The sequence below is a fragment of the Rattus norvegicus genome, chromosome 12 (genome assembly GCF_021556685.1).
Source record: "Rattus norvegicus strain SHRSP/BbbUtx chromosome 12, alternate assembly SHRSP_T2T, whole genome shotgun sequence".
NCBI lineage: Eukaryota > Metazoa > Chordata > Mammalia > Rodentia > Muridae > Rattus > Rattus norvegicus.
The window spans coordinates 47,740,603-47,761,551 of NC_141545.1; the positions used below are offsets into that span (position 1 = coordinate 47,740,603).

The 20,949-nt window shown below is 49.8% G+C and overlaps 1 protein-coding gene across 16 annotated transcripts in view; it reads right to left on the reverse strand.

Moving 5' to 3' along the window:
• Positions 1–20,949, reverse strand: part of Cit (citron rho-interacting serine/threonine kinase) — a 162,932-nt gene that overhangs the window by 98,582 nt on the left and 43,401 nt on the right. For 13 of the 16 annotated variants that reach the window (XM_087579454.1, XM_087579453.1, XM_087579452.1 and 10 more), the window contains 1 exon segment: positions 1,468–1,651. In XM_087579454.1, coding sequence (XP_087435580.1) covers positions 1,468–1,651 — 184 coding nt within the window. 16 annotated transcript variants of the gene reach the window in all.

The following is a 20,949-nucleotide window of genomic DNA, read 5'->3' on the forward strand; positions in this document are numbered from 1 at the left end:
TCTTGTGTCAAGGTTACACTGCCCACTAAGTATGCACCCTCCTCCACTGGGCCTCCACTCCTGCCTGGGTCCTTGATAAACAGCGCCAGACCTCCTAGCCCTGCTTAGACCACAGCAATTCTGACTGATGGCACATTCCACAGCGAGTTAGATTTTTGCCTTTTCTGCCATCCTCCGGGCTGCTTTTGGTGGTTAGATCGGCAAGAAAGGCAGACCTAATAATGCCAGCACCCACCTAGATTTTAAACCCAGACCGCGGGCAAGGTAAGAAAGAAAGCCTACCCTGGCATCTCTCATTGTAAAAGGAGGCCCTGTCAAAAATCAAGAACAGCCCACACTCTCCCGGCTTATATCAAATGCTCGATTCTCTTTGAAAAATCTACTATCTTTTTAAGGACCTCAAAATTGTACCTGTGGGGAGACACTGTCCAGGAACCAATATCGCATCCCTTCAAATCAATATCTAAACTACAAACACACCAAACAGGTAATTCTCATTCTACCAATGAGAATTAAAAAGAAAATGTGTTCTCCTAAGTGGGCAGTAACTAGTTACCCAGCATTGCCCCCAAGAGCCTCAGTGCGAGGGAGCCAAGGAATCTAAAGGACAGCGTAGCTGGTCTGAGATCTTCCTAGGGGAAACTGCCCCCCTGAAAAACAGGAATGTCATGGGGCTCCCACATCCCAAGGCAGCTATGTTTTACATAGATTCTGGGAGTCTGGGAATCAGGACCCTTCAAGCAAGCCCCAGCTTGCTTCCTATCAGACAGGTCGAGAGGGTTACAGAACATCTCCATTTCTCAGTCTAGCTGCCTAGTTTGTTTAGGGTTTCAGTAGCCGGCCACCTCGCACTCCCTCCTGGGGGCTCACAGGAAGGAGCGGGGCTTCTGGAGGCCAGTGCTCTCTCCCTGCTCCGAATGGCTCCGCTGCCGGATCCCTGATCTTGCAGCATACTTGGACAGGAGCCGAGCACCATCTCTGCTAGAGCTCGGTTCAGCCACTTGCAGCTCGGTTAAACCCTCGGGAACCCGTTCGGCTGTGAGACACGCTGTTTGCTGTTTAGGATCCTTCCAATATAGCCAGGATCCCAGCCAGCCGCCCTCTTGAGATGGATGGACAGACAGCTCAGTTTAACTCATCCAAGATTCCCCTTTAACCAAGGATCTGCACTGCTAGAAATCTCCCACTCTCTCCTCCCTCTAAATAAGACTAAAGATAGAAAAAACTAACCCAAAGTACCCAGCTGACTGTTAGGATGCCGCGGGCAGGAGCAGGCACCTAGCATGGCATGCAGAACAGAACATTAACAGTCCAGCCCCACGAGCCCCAAATAGGCAGCCCAGAGGCTTCCCTCCGACGCACTCCCCCAACCTTCCCACCAGCACAGCACAGCACCAGCACCTTTGGCTCTGTGTGCCTGCCGTGCGGGCATCCATGCAAGTCCCCCAGAGAGTCCCCGTCACTTACTCAGATCTACCAAGATACCCCAGTGCCTTGCTGTATGAAAACCCCACAAAGGGCAGCTCTTCGCCCGAGAAACCCGAGGGGCTCAGCTGGCACGGAGAGGATGAAACCCACGAATTCTTCTCTGGTTCATCAAAATTGGAGGTGTCATCGTCAGACTTGAGGGTGGGAACGAAGGGGGGAGGAGCTGGTTAAAAGAAAAACAAGAAAGGGGGGAGAGAAAAATTCAGACGAATTCCACACTGTTGCAGAGGGGGTAAAAAAAAAAGCGCCTTACTCCTTAGGCGTTTGGAGACAGCACTGCAGCGCCTGCTTTCAACCCAGCTCCTAGCGCAGGCAGACCCAGCCTCTGCTCCTACAGCAACAAGAGATTAACCCCTTCGCTGCCAACATGGCCACCAATCCGCAGACAGCTTGCCTCTCGGGGCAGTGGGTGAGGTGAAAGATAAACTCAGACAGGTCACTCGGATCCTACCGAAGCACTTGGGCAACTCACCCGAGCGGGCAGCTGCTGCCTCATTATTTCCAGCCGTCTTCCCCCCCATGACAGCTGGAATACCAGGGTGCCCGATGACCTAAGCCCGTTGAACCCCTCTTCCAGACAGGTCTAAATGATTAATAGTTAGAGATATGCACGGCTGTCGGATAGAAGACAAGCATGTCTCATGACTTAGCCAGAATGAGGGGAGAGAACAGGCCGGCAGGCTTAGGAAGCCTCACACCACTGTTGGGTCGGTCACCACTGCAGTCTGGTTCATTCATAGCCCGATGAGTCTACTCAGAGATCCTATTAACCACTTTTTGTTTTTTAGTTCATTATCTCTCCCTCCCACTCCCCCACCCCCAACACAACCCTGCCCATAGAATCCTCCGCAGTTCAACCAGCATAATCAAAAGAGAGCCAAATAAAGTTGCAGATTTTCGGCACCCAGCACCAGTGCAGGGATACAGAGACCCACAGACTCACATCTGTGGCAAGGCTCCTACCTCCTTATGGCATGACTCCCAGCTGGGGGGTGGGGGGGGTAGAATCACATCGTCTCTGCTGCCTGCAGACCTACTAGGCTCCCTCACTTAGGCGTGTGATCAGCTGTCCATCAGTCACCAGGAGGCTGCCCATCGTGGGGGGCTCCCAGGGGCATATCCAGTCAGAAGTGTTACCATGGTTGCAGGCTGGGGCGTCCGCAGTGGACCAGGCAGGGGGAAGTTGGCAAGCCGGCATCACATCCCCCGCAGTGCAGGCTGCATGCTCCCACCTCCCCACTCCTCAGTGCACAGCGCTCTGGCGGTAACCCCACCTGGCCGCCTGCGTGGCAGGGGCCAATGCCGATCTGAGTGACGGAGCAGCATGAGTCACTGCCCACCAGGGCTCGCTAGAGCTCCCCCTAGGACAGTTGTCACAGCCCTTCACGGTCCAGACTTCTCTTTTAACCTCTTGTTTTCCGAACAGTTTTCTGTGCCGGGTAAGTGAGCAGTATTTGAGTCTTCATACTCAAAGAGATCTAGCTGTAGCTGAAGCCTCCCCGAGGACAACAGACAAAGTGGTGGCAGAGAAGTAAATGGAGGTGACAGAGGGGTGCGGAGGAGAGAGAGGTGAACACGGAGGGGCGGGTGGATGCTTTTGGGAGATGCAAAAGAACAGTCTCAGAGCTTCAAGTGCACGGAGGTGAGGTGGAAAGAGAAGATCAGAGAATGTAGAATGTGCACTAGCAGAGAATTATCTAACACCTCCAAGCTGCTCTCTCTTCCCTGCTGGAGTCAGATCCAGGCTTAATGCTTTAAACATTAGCTTATGGGAGGGGAACTGGAGCTGAAAGCAGGGGTTCACATCAACCAGGGTACAAACCCGACCTGACCATGCTCACCCAATGCATGGTCAATGACTAAAACTGAAATACAGAAATTACAATGTATGAGGATCAAAAGAAGTGTTTCCATCCCAAGATAAGGAAAGCCAGATAGTGACGGGGAAGTCACTGATGGAAATATGTGGGAGACTCAGATACAGGAGCATGGTGGCCGATGGCTCGGGGCTTGTAATCTGAACTGGCTCCCAATTTCACCCGCTCCAGCTCTGTGATCCTGGGACAGGCACTCAACCTCTGTAGGCACTGAGGGAGCTGGTGGCGAGGTCATTTCTGGTTTTGAAAGAGTGTCCCTAAGCAGTGAAGACTGGCCTCAAACTTGTGATTCCCCTGCCTCTGCTTCCAGGGCACTGGGCTCACAGGTGCACCCCCACGGCACCTGGCTGCCAGGTGAATCTATGCAAGGTGCTTAGCATGGCTTCTCCAATATAGTAAACACCCATGAAGGTGACCTGTGGCCGTTATCACTGCCGGCATACAGTACGTGATGTGGCGGAGTCCAGTGAGACAGCGCGGCATCTGCCTTGAGTAGTCAGTCTCTGCTATACAAAGCACAGGCACACCAAGGTGAATGTTTGTGTTAATTCTATCATAGCGGTTAATTCCTCGCACAAGTTGAATCCCTTTCCACTATAGACTAATTTATCTGTAGGAGACTAAAATAGAATTCCATTTCTGTGTGAGGAGGATGATTAATAGAGAGGTAGGAGCCACCCTCGGTGAAGTAATTATGATTTTTGAATTTCTGTACTATAAAATAAGGCTCATCTGTAAAACTCTGCCATGCTCAAAGCATTAATGTGGTCAAGATTAGAAAAGAGGCTCGGGCTGCCAGCACCGGCCTGCCATCCAGTCACTCAGGAGGCCGAGGCAGGGGGATGACAGGAAGAGGGCCTGCCTGGGCTACAGAGGATGAGCTCAAGGAACTTCGTGAGACTCAGTCTCTGGGTGATGTGGGAGGTCGGAGAGTTGAGTCAGCTGGTAAGCGCTTGCTCAGCAAATGTAAGGGCACGAGTTCGATCCCCACAGGTTACAAATAAATAAAGCCAAGCAGGATGGTACAGACTCCTCACCAGGGCCGAGCTGAGCCTCGGAGGTGGGAGAGTCTCTGGCATTCCTTGGCTAGCCAGCCTGGCCTACACTGGGAGCCCAAGGCCAGGGCGAGATCACGGCACAGAAAGAGAAAGGAGAGTAGTTAAAGAGGTGGCTCTGTGGTTAAGGGCATTTTCTACCCTCCAGGATGGTGGTCCAATTTCTGCCATCCACATGGCAGCTCAGATGCATCTGTGTCTCCACCTTTGGAGCTGCCGCCCTCTTCTGGTCTCCACCAGCATCGGGCACACACGAAGACAAAACCACATACAGAAAACATGGTTGCCATTTTTTTAAAGGTGAATGGTACCTAAGAAATGACACCCGAGATTGTCCACTGGCCTCCACATGCAGAAGCACACATTTGCATGCACATGTACACAAGCACACACGCACACATGCATACACACACACACGCACGCACACAAGGCTGAGAGTATTGTTCAGTGCTACCTAGCATGGGCAAGACCCTGAGTTCAATCCTCAGCACCAAGGGGGAGGAATACATGAAGAAAGAGGGTCAGATAATTTTCAAGGTGAGAGAGGAGGACTCATAGCACAGATTAAAAGCAGGCTAGATGGTCAACCTCTGCCAGAACAGGATCTTCTACAAACAAGGGTTTCTGGGGCTGCATTCACACAACATCAAAAGCCACGATCTCAAAGCTAAAGAAGTGTCCCAGAAATGAGTGAACCCCCCCCCCCAGGCAGGATTGAGGATGCCCACCCCCTTATCCAGGCCCTTTAGAAGGGAAGAGCTCAGTGGTTACTTAGAAACTGCAATGGGGGCAGCCTGGCTACGTGTGTAGTGCAACGGGAGCTAGAACTATGGAAATTGAACATGGATAGCGGCACACACACAAGTGGAGAGAGCATGTGAACACACTCCACCCAGGACATGCAAGAGGACTACCCTTCTTCCACAGAGAGTGAACCTGGGACTGCGGGGAGAGAGCCAGCTCTCTGAAGCCTAAGAGCAGCTAAGCCAGCTGCACTGGTGTGTCCCCATAGTCTGCAGACCAGGAGTTCTAGAGCGTCCTCAGAACATGCCGGGGCGAGGAGGTAAGGGACCTGAAGGGACAGGCAGACTGCACACACCAGAAACCTAGCTAGGGCAAGGAAATTGTGAGTTCAGTGTGTGCCAGGGCTATGCAGTGAGACTCTGCAAAAACAAAGCAGAGCAGAGAGTAGAGTACCTATTGCTGTAGCACAGAAGTCAGTCAGCATTCTAACCCAAGGATGGGGAGCCGAGAACATCTGAAAGGGATCCAGAAGGGTAAGGTCTTGTTACTGAATTTAAAGTTTACAACAGGGACCAGAGAGATGGCTCAGAGGTAAAGAGCACTTGCTGCTCTTGCAGAGGATTCAAGATCACTCGATCCCACACCCACAGCCAGCAGCTCACCACCACCTGTAACTCCAGCTGCCGGAGGCCTGTAGCCACGCTCACACACACACACAGATGCACACATGGTAAAATGCTTTTAAAAACGTGTAAAGTTAGGGGTTGGGGATTTAGCTCAGTGGTAGGGCGCTTGCCTAGCAAGCGGAAGCCCTGGGTTCGGTCCCCAGCTCCGAAAAAAAAAAAAAAAAAAAAAGAAAGAAAAAACATGTAAAGTTGAAAACTCACTGAACGTTAAATGTGGATCTAAGTGTCAACGTCACACAATTCAGAGCCACCTGGGAAGAGTCACAATGAGAGACTGTCCAAATCAGGCTAGCCTGAGGGGTTCTCCGGATTACGTTCATTGATGGTGGATGTAAGGAGCCCCAGCCTAAAACGGATGGCCCTAGTCCCTGGGTCTAGGGCCCTGAGTTGCATAAGAGACATGACCTGAGCAGCAGCACATACATGCACATTCTCTCTGCTCGTGGCTGTGCACGTGACGTGACTGGCTGCTCCAAGCTCGTGCCTCAATGCCCCTGCAGTGGTGGATTGTAAGGTAGAAACATGAGCTGAATAAATCTTTCCCTCCCTTAAAGTTGCCACTGTCCGGCTGTTTATCACAGAAGGGAAACCAGGTCAGTAGGTTAAACAGAGCCGAGGAAAAGCTCAGTGACCCGCAGGTGAGACCTGAAGAGTGTGCTCTCTCTGTAGAGGCAGGCTCAGAAGGTCAGCTGGCTAGCAAGGCTCCCAGCCCAGCCCCACCCTAGGTGATTCACAGGCACCTAGCTCGGGGAGTTCCTGTAGACCACCCCGTGGCGGCAGGGAGATGGAAGGCACTGGAGTCCTGAGACACTCAGAGAATGAAAAGGTTTAACACCAGGATACTTCATCCTAAAACAACACTGTGGGGTCTGGATACGTCCATTAGACAGGACGACAGGACAGCCTAGCGGCCCCTCTTAGGTGGAAACTACGCCACTGTCAGCACGGAAGATGACGCACCCATCACCCTCTGGCACCCAGGAAACCGTTTGATGACCACAGGGAGTAACCGCGAGGGATGGGATCCCAGAGAGCAGCATATGGAAGGGGGCGGGCTGCCAGCCCTCCATTGCTTGAGCTTCACTCAGCCAAGAGAGCATGCTCCCACAAAGGCCACCCACAAGCTCACCTCAGCCCGGGTCCTCTCTTGCCCTCTTGAAGCCAAGCCAAAGGAGAGGTGTGGCATACCCCTCTGTAGTCTCCCTTCAGTGAACTTCTGATACATATGGAAACAAAAAACAAACCACCACCACCACCACCACCCCCACTCCCCACCCCAGCACAAGCCCAAAGCCTACGTGTAGGACACCACACTGATGGGAGAGGCAGGAAGCAGGGAATAGTTCCTGGACTTCTTATGCTCCATGGAAATGTTTTGGTTCTGTTTGGTTTGTTGGCCTTTATACACTTTGGGAGGGGAGGATAAGGCTGGAGAGAGCTCAGTGGGAAATGCTTGCCATGGGAACCCAACAACTCAGAGTTCAGATTCCAGGACCACATACACTCTCTCGGCTCTCCTGTGAGGGATAGAGGGATGGCTACAGGAGAACACCAACAAGCTCCCAGGTGAGGCGACCTGCAGAGCACAGCACAGCAGCAGGAGCGAGAGAGACCCTGCCTCAAAAGATCGTAGTGAGAACTGACTGCTGAAGGTGGCTCTGCAACTCCCGCATGTTCACAGATGGCTGCACTGTAGCACCCACACCACACACACACTACACACACACACACACACACACACACACACACACTCACACAAACACTCACTCACTCACTCACACATATAAATAAACTATTTTCTGTTTGACTTTAAAAAAAAAAAAAAGAATTAGTACCTCACTGAAATCCTGATGACCAGTGTTACGTTTACGCTGACTGTCCCAGCACTCCGTGTGGTGCTACACTGCCAGCGTGTAGCAGGTACTCTGAATGTTTCATGAGCAAATATATGTCTGAATGGCTCTAGGTTGGACCTTGCCGAAGGGAGTGTTGGACGTTTGGATCAAATGAGAAGGCTTTAAAGTTAAGATTGTTCTGTCTGAAAAATATGTTAATGAGTACCTATGTGACTATTTCCCGGTTCGATGTCATGGTGTCATCGGCTCTCTTCACGCAACATGCCCACCACACTAATGATGAATACATACGAACCCATACATTAAAACACAAGAAAAATGGGGAAAACTTTCCCCGTGTTTTTAAAAACAAACCGACATGTTTGAGGTTGTGGCCGGGCACATTCTCCTTAGTGGCAGAGGTAACTTTGAGGGGAGCCCCACCCCACCCCCAGTTATAAGACAGAACAAGGCTCTTGGAAACAAAGGCTATTTTAAGAGCTGTACCTAAATTTCCCTTTATAAATCCCCTCTCCTTCCATGTCTCTCTCTTTCTCCTTCCCTCTCCTCTCTCTAATCCTGACATTCATTAAAAGCTTTAGAAGGAAAGTTTGTTGTTTTCTTTTAAACAGCAGTGAAGTAAGAGGCGTGTGCCCTTGCCCTCCTGGCTCATGGCCTGCTGGGCTCTCTGTTCCCACTGATAGCTTTTTACAGCCATACATAAGATGGTCTTGGTTTGGTCTACTGGTGCTAGCTCTCTGTGGGGGAATCTCCTGTGGGCTATGGAAGAGCTGGCATGTGCTGCGCATGGCTGAACACCTATCAGAGCGTCACCCCGCCACCCCTAGTCAGTGTTTAATATGGATTCTGTTGGAGGGATTCTTGACAGAAACCCGGGGTGTGGGCTAATTTCTCAGACTTAATGTGTCACTCCATGCAACACACCACTTTTATGAAACTCCAGTCAGGATATCCGTCAGAGTATTCATCTGGTCATGAAGAACCAGTATCTTTCAAGAAAGGAAGAAAAAGGAAAAGCCAGGTGGCTCCCACAATTGAGGAGGCTGAGGCAGGAGAACCAAGAGTTACAAAGCTGACAAGGACTACACAGCAAGACACTGTCTCCAAAGAGAGAGAGAGAGAGAGAGAGAGAAGGAAAGAGAGCGAGGGGGCTAAGCCTACTCCTTAACTCTAATCATCCATCTGAGTGACTGACAGATATTGTACTGAATTGCATGTGGCAAGCGCCCTGTCACAAAGGACAAAGGCATAAGTAAAGGGTGTGATAACGACACAAATCAGAACCCTGTCTGGCCGGCAGTGAGCACTTGATAATGTTCAACTAATGGGCTACAATCAGAGATGCTTTCAGTTCACTCCATGCCCCCCCCCCCCATGGACAAAGCACATCCTTAGGAAGGAAGATTCAAAGGAAGCTCTGAGCTGGTGAGAGGGAGGGAGCCATCTGCATCACTAAGGGGTCGGTTGGGCTATGGGTGCTGGAGGGGATGGACTCTCAAGAGCTGGCTAAAAGCTACCTTCGTGAACTGGAGTGGGGAAGAGCAGGGCTTTAAAATGCCAGTAGCTGGAGTGGAGGCCGGAGAGAGTCATGGGGAAAGCTGACCTTGAAGAGGGAGCCCTGGACTGACGATAATATCAGGGGGAGTCTTAGCGGACTGCACAGATGCAAACTTTCCTGGCCGGAAGGGGTCGGTGCTAGAACTGTGCCCAAGATGGACAGGTCTGTAACAGTCAACAAAAACAACCGCACACTGGGGGTGGGGTGGGGTGTGTGTGTGTGTGGACCAACTCCAGAGGGAGGACATGGACAGCAGGCATCCCAGAAACACCCAGGCATGGGTTCTTCCTAAGAGAGAATGGCTGGAGGGGAGAGATTCGAAAGACAGCTTTACCTGAGTTCTCACGGGAACAATGCAGGTAAGGAAGTGAAGTAGTGAGGTGGACAAACGAAACCAGCTCACCAATACACACTGTAGAACAGCCCACGAGAAGAGAGCCCATTGCCTAGAGCCTCAGACCCACCCCAATTCCGCTCTTTGGGGCACAGAGTAGTGAGGACAACCTGACCGACAGAGCACAACAACCAGTTTGTGACAGCCTTAAGTTAAAAAAAAAGAGAGAGACCTCATCCCTTCGACTCCCCAAAGAGCCAGAAATAAACTTTAAGGTAACACTGTTTTGGTGATCAATTTTTTACCATGCTGTCTTTGAGATAAATAAGGAAGCTAGCACAGGAAAATGAGCGGCCATCAATTGATCAGTCTAAAGAATGCTGGCACCTGCCGGCTAACAACCACGCTAACGGCCCTCAGGTGGTGATTGCCATGGACCTCAGGATCTGTGTGTTCTGACCTACTCTACCCCCAGAGGCCACAGTCCTCCTCAGAGTCTCCTTAACATTAAGTGCTTAGGGGCTGGGGAGACGAACAGTCATTAAGAACACATGGCCCTTCCGAAGGACCACAGTTGGGCTTCAAGCACGTACATCTGGTGGCTCACAACCACCTGTAACTCTGGATCTAGAGCATCTGACGCCCTCTTCTGGCCTCTACAGGCACCTACACGCACATGTGCACACACCAACACAAACAAGTGCACCCCCTACACATAGATAGTTAAAATTTAAAAGGGGGTGGGGGGAGGGCTGGCAGGATGGCTCAGTGTTTAAGAGGACTGACTGCTCTTCCAGAGGTCCTGAGTTCAATTCCCAGGAACTCACAGCCATCTGTAGTGGGATCTGGCGCCCTCTTCTGGTGTGTCTGAAGACAGTCACAGTGTACTCATAAAGTTTAAAAAAAAAATCAGGCTGGAGAGATGGCTCAGCAGATGAGGGCTTTGGCTGCTCTTTCAGGGGACTGGGGTTCAGTCCCTAATACCCACGTCACAGCTCACTTTCCTACACGCAAACTGTCACATAAAAGAACACACAACACAGTAACCTTAGATCCAATTGATAAGATATAATTGCCCACCTAAACATACAAAACCCAATACACATCCATCCCTTAAAAACATCTGTGACAACCTGTAAGGTACAGTGTGGAATCTTTTTTTTTTTTTAAGATTTATTCATGGGGCTGGGGATTTAGCTCAGTGGTAGAGCACTTACCTAGGAAGCGCAAGGTCCGGGGTTCGGTCCCCAGCTCCGAAAAAAAAAAAAACAAAAAAAAAAAGATTTATTCATTTATTATATATAAGTACACTGTAGCTGTCTTCAGATACACCAGAAGAGGGCGTCAGACATCATCATAGATGGTTGTGAGCCACCTTGTGGTTGCTGGGATTTGAACTCAGGACCTCTGGAAGAGCAGTCAGTGCTCTTAGCCGCTGAGCCATCTCTCCAGCCCACAGTGTGGAATCTTAACGTCACCCGCCATATTCTCCTGCCATGGCTTCTCTCCCTCTCCCTCCTGTCTCTTCTTCCTTTCTCTTTGTCCTTTGAGCTCTACACATGCACCGTGGAATGGACATCACGCACGCACACATGCACATACAAAAACACACATACATAGATGTATTATAGTGCTTAAAGAAAAAAAAAGGGCTGGGGATTTAGCTCAGTGGTAGAGCGATTGTCTAGCAAGCGCAAGGCCCTGGGTTCGGTCCCCAGCTCCGGAAAAAAAAAAAAAAAAAAAAAAAAAGACACAGGGACTCTACCACACCCACCGTGACAAACTGCCCACTTTCCCCACATGTTTGAAAAGATGCCTTTTATTTAGGCCACAAACCAGCAGGCTCGGGTCCTGATGTGTTTGATGTCTCTTTTAACCTGCACTCTTCTGCCTTTAGAGGAAAAAGAATGTATTTGTCTGTGGAACCTTGCAGAATTTCTCACATTCGAGACTTGGCGGCCGGTTTCCTTAGAGCATCATGTAAGGTGTTTCTTGTTGATTGACAGATAAACCGGGGGCCTTCTGAGTGTTTGTGTGCATTTTTTTTTTCCGTGAGCATCACCAAGGATGGGTTGTCAACTCGCTGTCACATGACACTCTGGAGCACAGAGCCCCTGACCTCACTTCTTGTGATGTGTAAAATTGGTCCCTGAGTTTGATGCCACCCAGATCCCCACCAGCAAGTTCTCTCCGGTCTTCCACCTGATGGGCTCTACATCCAAAGTGGTCATTATCTCTGAGCCATTTACTTCCTAAGTGCCAGAAGGTGGTCTTCAGACGCTCTTTCTCACCTCACACTCACTAGCCCATCAACACACTCAAAGAGAAAGACAGGGCGGGGCTGGAGGGATGGCTCAGTGTTTAGAGCACTGACTGCTCTTCCAGAGGTCCTGAGTTCAAGTCCCAGCAATCACATGGTGGCTCACAACCATCTGTAATGGGATCCGATGTCCTCTTCTGGTGTGTCTGAAGACAGAGACAGTGCACTTATATATAATAAATGAATAAATCTTTTAAAAAAAAGAAAAAAGAAAAGTGAAGTAGGGGCCTCGGCTCCTCGAGGAGTGACCAATGACCTTTCCTCCTGGCATCAATGTGAGCTCATGCACTGTTACGCGTTTGGTGTGTTTCGAGACACTGCAGTGTTTTCATTGTTCCTTGATGGGGGCCAGGGGAGCAAACTTTGCCAGGAGCCGAAGAGTAAGCTCCAAACTTGTCTATCCCTGCTGAGTGAGGGAGCCGACACAGGCTGTGGGCGTGTCCTAAGGATGGATGGCATGGTTTCTTTTCAAGTCAATGCCAAGACTGTGTGTGTATGTGTGTGAGAGAGAGAGAGAGAGAGAGAGAGAGAGAGAGAGAGAGAGAGAGAGAGAGAGAGAGGAAGAGAGAGAGAGAGAGAGAGAGAGAGAGAGAGAGAGAGAGAGACCATGTACATATGAATGTTTAGAGGATCTCATGTGTGTGCTGTATTTGGGTATATGTGATTGTGGGTACAGGGGTGTGTGTGTGTGTGTGTGTGTGTGTGTGTGTGTGTGTGTGTGTGTTCAATGCCCAGTTTCTTCCTTAATCACGTTCCACCTTAGTTTTTGAAGCAGAGTCTGTCACTAATCCTGGTGGACTGGACTGGTTGGCCTGCGTACTCTGGCGATCCTCCTGTCTCCACCTCCCCGGCACTGGGATGACAGGAGTCGCTTTTTACATCAAGCTGGGGTCTAAGCTCAGGTCACCCCGAGACACGTGCTTTACCAGCCGAGTCATCCACCCCAGACCTCAGGACGGTGGGGGAGGCAATTCAGGCCCATCTCCACAGCTGACTGCATCCCGAGACAAAGCGGCTCTGGGTCCCACCCTTCGGAGGACTAGTGAGTCTCACGGGCGTTGTTGCCAAGGCTGTAAAATGGAACGAATGCCCTGGACAAGGTTGGTGTCCCCTTTGAAAGGTAAACATGTGTACCATTTGGTTTGACCACTCCTCCAACCCTGTTTAGACCAGAGAAGACCAGAGAAAGAAATGAAGACATGCGTCTGACAACCGATGCCCATGTGATAAAACCAATCATGTTCCAGGAGCAAAAACCTGGAGACAACCCAAATGCCCAGTGGCGGTGAGGAGACCGACAACCCACCCCAACAGTAAGAAGCGGTGAACTGGGGACCTCGCCTCAGCAGGAGGAACTTGAGAACAGTGTGGGGTAAGAGATGGCGGACACACTGAGTGACTGATTCAGTTTACATCAACTCCAGAATATATAAGCTCCACTACCCACCATGCTCGAGGTCAGCTCTGTCATTGCTAGGGACAAAGGAAGGGATGAGGAAAGACAAAAGGGAGGGGTCAGGGTGTGGTCAGGGAGGACCATGGAGGGTCCTGGGGCTAGAGGAGAAAAGGCCTACAATCCTAATTCATACGCTTTGGGAGTGATGGGTTTGTTCGTCTTAAGTCTGGTGCTGACTTCATGTGTTATATGCATATCCAGGTTTAAACTGTACTCATGGACTCTGTTTGTCTCCCACTCCTCTACAAAGCTGTGTCCAACTGCTAGAGGGGAGGTCATTTATTCTCTGTCCTGTCCTAGGTAGGGAGCAGCTACCCTGCCTCCGCCTTCCTGTGAAGCGAGGCGCAAGAATTAGACAAACGCGCCCTGCACGAGGAGGGGTTCACTGCACTCCACAGAGCTGAGCGGTCACTGGCCACGGCTTACTAGGAAGCAGGACTTTTAAGGTCCCAGCTCAGAGCCTCCTATTCTCGATGCCCACAACCGGACTTGGCAGGCACTCACCCAACTGGCTCTTGTCCTTGCTCCCAGAGGGCTGTGCAGCAAGGCCAGCCTGCCCATGAAGCAAAGTTTAGCTGTCTTCTGTAGGAAGGACAGACTTTAGCCTCAAGGGTTACCGAGCACTCACGCCTAGGGGCCAGTCTTTTGCACACATCCCTTTGTGAGTCGGGAAGGGTTGTCTGGGGTCTCCAACTCTGAGTGCTGCAGTTGGGTATCCAACACCAGGGTGCAAAACACTGGCTGTAGTCATTGTCTCTGAAGTAACACGTGGGAAAACATTCCCAAGCCTCAGCCGCTGACCACCTGTGCTGCCGCTTTGTCCTCAATGCTGTCATCTCCTGTGGCTTCCCCTTTGGTTCTAGCCAACCTTCACCCTCAGAAGATGAGCATAAATGCAATCAGCACTCTTCACAGAATTGATTGGAGAGTTGGCTGCCGAACAGAGTCCCAGATGTTTAATATAATTTTGAATCGCCGGCCAAATCATCTCCATGCCTGCTTGTTTATGAAAGGGCTTTCAGCGAGCGAGCAAGAGCTGAATGGTGGGGGGAACTCCCATTTCTGGGTTCCCTGACAAATCTGTTACCATCTCCCATCTTCTCCACGGAAAAGCATTCTCTTATCTCAGAACTGATCCAGTGGAAATCTGGGGCTTGGGCTGAGGGGCACAGAGAAAACACAGACCCGTGGAGGGGCAAACCCCAGAGGACATGGTCCATCACATCACAAGGGGCCTTATTTATGGGAAATACAGTAAGGAAAATCCCCAAAAGTCAGTGGGTGGAAAACCAAGTCTTTCGAGAACAAATCTTTCCAGACCTCTACCCTTCATGAAGCCCGACTCCCTTAATGGTCTGAGTGACTCTTCTCACTAGGCCACCAGGAAGCCAAGATTTCCAAGTCACCCGTCCTTCAGCAACAGACTAAGATTCCCTTGTTTTGACTCTGAACCAGCACTTTTATTTCCTGAACCAGAAATCCCCTTCACCCAGATCGCAACACTCCTGTATCTTAACACTGCAGTCTTCTCTGGAATAAGTTGTCGGCATTTATAATGTAGAATATATCCTTTTAATATTGCCAATGTGGCCTCCAAACGCCAAGCTGTAGGAGAAAAGGCCTATGATCCTAATTCATAAGCAGTTAGCTCCTTTTAGCCTACTTCCCCTCTTCATCACTTACTCTGTAAAAGCAGAATAGCCCCCAGGAGACGCATACATACCCACTGCATATTCCCTAAGAGGCTGCCGAGTCCTGCCAGCTTCTCTCCATCCTTCCTTCGCCTCGCTCTGGCTAGTTAAGTTCCTGGATGCTCTTTAGCAACCCACCCTCCCGCTGGCTTCCTGCTCCCGGCTGCTGAGAGCTGATACCCGGGGGCCTCAGCTCCTCTTTCTTGCTTCCTCTTGTTCCTACACTGACCAGGGGTCTGGCAGAGGGACACATTTCAGGATCAACCAAGCCTACAAAGAGGCTCGCCTGCATCCTCTTCACAGTAGCTGACAAGACAAAGTGTTTCCAGAGACCTGGCTGGGCAATAGGAACTCTGAACCTAGCAGCTTTGAAAGGCTAAGGCCAAGCGAGTGACCACACCACACGGCACACAGGACCACAGGTGAAACGCTCAAGTACAGGAGTGGGAGGCAGGTGTTAGCACTATGAGGGACTCAGTCTTGTTTGGGAGAGAGACAAATGCTGTCCACAAGAAACAGCCGTGGGAGAAGGAGGGTCTAGAGGCCTTGGCTTCACTCTTCTCAATGACCACAGAAATAGCCTGCCCGGCTGAACACCTAAGTTATTGAGAAGCAGAACAAAGACGGGGTCAGAAGGACACGGGGTAATGGTATTTTATATTACCATAGAATGTTCCGGAAAGTTAAATAAGAAACTCATAAAAGGAGGGGTCGGGAGACATTTTTGGTACTACAACTGTCTCCGTCACTTAGGTCTTTTAGATTTATTTTTTATTTTGTGTGTATGTGTGTTTTGCTTGCATGTATTGTATGTATGCGTGTCACACACATGACTGATATCCAAGGAGGCAGGAAGAGGAGGTGAATCTCCTGGAACTGAAGTTAAGTTAGAGACCATTCTTAGCTACTATATAGGCACCGGGAATGTAATTCAGGTCCTCTGCAAGGGCAACAAGTGCTCCTAACTGCTGAGCCGTATTTCCAGCTCCTTGTATCACTCAAAATTTCTAACATTCCAACAGTCTCAAAACAATAAAAACCTGAAGAGATCAGTTTTAGTTAGTATGGTAGTATACACTTATAATACCAGCCCTTGGGAGGCTGAGGCAGGAAGATCATAAATTTGAGGACAGCCCAGGCTACATGGTGAGACACTATCTTTAAAACACAGAACAAAAGCCTTCACAAACAAGATAAAAAGTAAAAAGGCAGGAGTAGGAAGGGCATAAACTCCATGCCTACCATAGGCAGCTACAAGATCTGCGACCTCCCTAAGAGCTCATGGCAGTATGTGTGGGATTCATTCTAGGGACTGACTTGCTGGAAGTCTAGGGAGGAGCAGAAGGGGCAGTAAGATGCTTAGCGGAGCCCTGGCACATAGTAGGTACTTAGCATTGGAGAGGAATTAGTGAAGGACGCCATCCTTCACTGACAGGGAGCTGAGAGAGAAGCAAATTCCCTCGGCTATCAAATAAAGAAGAGGTTATACATCATCTCAAGGATGCATAGTCAGCCTATCTGAGAGAAAAGCTTCACATTACTCAAAAGTGGAGCATAAAAATCCAACAATTCTGGACTGGTGAGCAGGCTTAGCACGTGAAGGTGCTTGCTGCCGAGTTGACGACCTGAGTTTGATTCCCAGGACCCACAGGGTGAAAGAGGGGAACCAACGCCCACAAGTTGTCCTCGGACCTCCATACTCATTACCAAGGCCCATGTGTGCACCCCCCAAAACTACACATGCACACATGTTCATATACACACATATATGCTCACACAGATACACACATACACCCACACGAACACACATGCTCACATACACACATGCTAAAAAAACATACTCCCACATGCACATACATATGCTCACACGCATACACACACATACACACACATACATATACACACACATATATAAATAAATAAATGAAAATTTTAAAATTAAGTCAACAATTCTAAGCAGTTAGATCCACCCATGGGAATCCTTGACCAAAAAGCATCTTCTCCCCAACCTGAGCCTACAGTGAAAACGAGGAAGCCCCACAAAGATGAGCAAGAAGAAACGCTAAGCCTGACACATCTGATTTTCTCCTCCCCTGGAGCTTTGTAAACACTAATACGCACAGGGATCACCGGGGGATCTTATTAAAACACAGCTTCCAACTTAGGACCGAGCCTCTGCATCTCTAACAAGCTCCCAGGTGGTGACAGCGCTGCTGGTCCATGGAATCGGAGTAGAAATCCACAATTCGAGTAGAAATGGCCTACTGACCTCTGGCAACAGTTTCGGGGCTCGTTAGCAAGAGCAGTCTTGGGGAATTAACATTACTGGAATGTTGTTCTTCCTCAAGAAATTCTCATCGGGATACAACGGAATCCCTTGAGTCCCCCCTCAAGAGACCAAGAGCAATGTCTGGAGACACTTTTTTGAGTCTCACAACTACAGAAGGAGGATGCTAAATGGCATTGTGGGTAGAAGCCAGGGATGCTGAGAGGCAAACTGCAGTTCACACAGCAGCCCTCCAACCAAGACTCGCCTGTCCTCCAACGTGAGCGGTGCCAAAGCTGGGAGACCCTGCTCTAAAGAAACAGGACAGTCTGTGCCATGCCCCTGGGGCTACAGTTCCTAATTTTTAATCAATCTACCGTCCTTTCCCAGGCCAGCTCTGAGACATGAAGGATCACAAGGGCAGATGCTCCAAATGGAGACGGGTCTCCAGGTCAGGGTCTACAGTCTGTGTTTTAGGTCAGGCATATGTGATCCAGTAACCCAGTGTGGGAATCTGTGAAGCAGGAAACATATCTAACAATCCATGTGACTCAAAACCACACCTGTTCCCCATATGATCTTGAGCAACTTACAACATGATCCACATCTGCAATCCAAGGGTTTTGAAGCAATGCCATTTGACATATTAGAATATCTTGTAGTGGGATAAAAAAATGCAGTCCACACTACTCGAGGTCTGCGATTTTAAAAAAGAGGACGCTATAGAGCAGTGCTTGCTCTATACATAAGATCGTCAAGACTGTCCCTCGGCAGTGGGTACCCCTCTTCAGCCGGATGCGTCCACCCATCCTGAAGATTTTCAGTCACGTGAGCAGATTCTCACTCTCCAACTCCCATCTGCCCAGGGCCAGGGAGAACAGGGAAGTGACATCGATTTGGAAGAAGAGCTCAATGTGCCATTAGCATGGGCTGTCCAAAACACTGTGGCTGGCTCAAAACAAAATGGACTCTCTGCTAACAAATGCCACAGACCTGGACAACCAGAAGAATTTGGCAAAAACTGCTTCATGTTGAGAACACTGAGATGACCGTGTCGGGAGTGAAAGCCCATGACAACGCTGGCTTTTCAGGACCCTCGCCAGAGCCGCTCAAGGAGAGACTTCACGTCACCTCCCACATTTATACCTTTGTCATCCTCGAGACATGGAGGCCTTGGGGGAAAGGTGTAAGTGTGCCAGTTCCGTTGGGGGAAAACATTTGAAAAGATGTGCTCTGAGGAAGCGCCAGACAGCACAACCTTCCCACTGACAGGAGCAGAGAGATGCCAGGAAAGCCCCTAAGTACGAGAGTGGAGAGCTCGGACTGGCTCCCGGGACTCTAGACAAATCAAGCCAGGTTAAAAAGAATCTGAGGGCTGGGGATTTAGCTCAGTGGTAGAGCGCTTACCTAGGAAGCGCAAGGCCCTGGGTTCGGTCCCCAGCTCCGAAAAAAAAAGAACCAAAAAAAAAAAAAAAAAAAAATATGAGTGTATCAAAATTGTTTGTAAAGTACATATAACACCTGTGAAAGAATGGGCTTTTAAAAAAAAAAAAAAAAAAAAAAAAAAAAAGAATCTGAGACACTGGCATTGCACAGCCCCGGGCAGCTGCTGGGTTAAGGAGTCCCTACTGAGACCTGGAGCTCGGCCCTGAAATAACGCCACTGTAAGTAAGTGCTGGAAAACACATGAGGCTAGGAAGCAAACATCTGAGTGGTGGTGCCTGAACACCCACCTGTGTGGCAGTCACTGCTCACGGGGTCGCAGACTTACTGAAGACTAAGAACACTTGAACTGCTCAGGCGCCTGGGTCATAGGCTACTGCCCATGACAACTCCCAGGGGCAGCACCTAGGGGGACAAGGATGCTCTGCCTGCCCCTGAACTGAAGCACAAGTGAGTTTTCCCTCCCCTGCTACCTCCACCCCCAGTGGTGTCAATCAACCTGCCTGGACCCTTCTTAAATCGGAAGTCTGCATCCCGCCAGGGCCACCTGGAGATAATGCACTCTCGACAATCATTACCTGCTGCGGTAAGCAGCACTTCCTTTCATTGGTTACAACAGGAAGAAGAATTAGAGGTGAGACACCAAAGAGGCTAATGCTGCTTTCATCAGGGGACAATGTCTTGTTGTGGGAAGCGGCCGGGAATCACAAGGCATTGAAGCGCTGACCGGGAACTTGGGAAGCCTGATGACTGCAAGGTTTCTGGGCTGATGAGAGTCACTCCGAGAGTGTTTGTGAGAAACAGAGCTGGACAAAGGCGTAATTTATGTTAGGAAACAGCTTAAATCTTGAGTACAGCGGTGTTCTGATTCACAAGGCCAGGAGCTGATTGAAAACACAAAGAAAAGGAGAAACACCTGCTGCACACGCTGGATGGATCCGGTACCTCTCCGCACCCACCAACCAATCCTCAGAGAGAACGAAGTTTCCAGCCCTTGCTGAGCTACCCTAAACTGGGACGAGCCGCATCAAAACAAACACCATGTGCCATGGTCTGCAACAGGAGAGGGACCCGCATTATAAAAACTGGTGAAGTCCATGAAAAGTCTCGAGTTTAAGTGAGGATATTATGAGAAAAACTTTGAGTTTTGACAAGGGAGGCGCTGTCCTTAGAGCTGTCCCTGGGGACGAGTAATGGAGTGGGTCCAGAGATACTGCATCCGCTCTGCAACTTCCCCAAGGCTGATGGCACAGACACAAGACTGCCTGGAATTAAAGGAATTCCTATTTCCTTTATGCAAACCTGTTTCGTGAGTCTTCGGAGCCCCTGACTGCACCGGGAGTTGACAGCCAATAAAAGTCATCAGGGTCTTTATGGGTTTGTGTCTGTGTGCGTGGGTACATGCACGCACCTGTGCCGGGAACCAAACACTGGTCCTCTGAAGACCGCAGTTGCTCTTAGCTAGCGAGCCACCGCCACAGCCCTTTCTCCACCCTCTGAAAGAGCACTGCCGCCAGTCCTCCACAGCCTCCGAAGGCCACAGCATGTGCACGTGCACACCCCTGCCATCTACACAAATACACAGAACTAAGTAAAACAGTACTGGAGGGAGACCTCCCGCCGCTGTCCCTGGTCCCTGACTCCCTAAACGGACACCGCAGTGACTACTCAGGACGCTTCCGTATCAGGTGCTGAGGTAGGCCATCAGACGTGACTGACAGTAGACAGGAAGATGCTTGCCCAGTATATGCAATTGAGTGTCATTTTGTATACAGACGAACTTGGGCAGCCTCGGATTTGGGGATCCAAGAGGGAGGGGCATTGTCCCCGGAACCAACCCCCTCCCAAGAGGGAGGGCAAACTCTCCTGGCAAAAACAACATGAAGTCTTACCAAAACACAAAATAAAGTTACTCAGATAATTAACCACCATTCACCAACTCACCTAAGTGGAAATGTGTCGTTGGGGATAATTAGCAAGCTCATGCATAAAAACATTAATTGCTTGTTCAAGAAGATGAGATAAAAAGGCAAGACAAGGAAAGATTAAGGACTTGAATGGCATCTACAGGACAGTCTATCAAATCTTTCCAGAGCGTCGATGGAGAGAATGAAAATATATTACGGATTAAGAAGTCTCACCTTGGGGTTGGGGATTTAGATCAGTGGTAGAGCG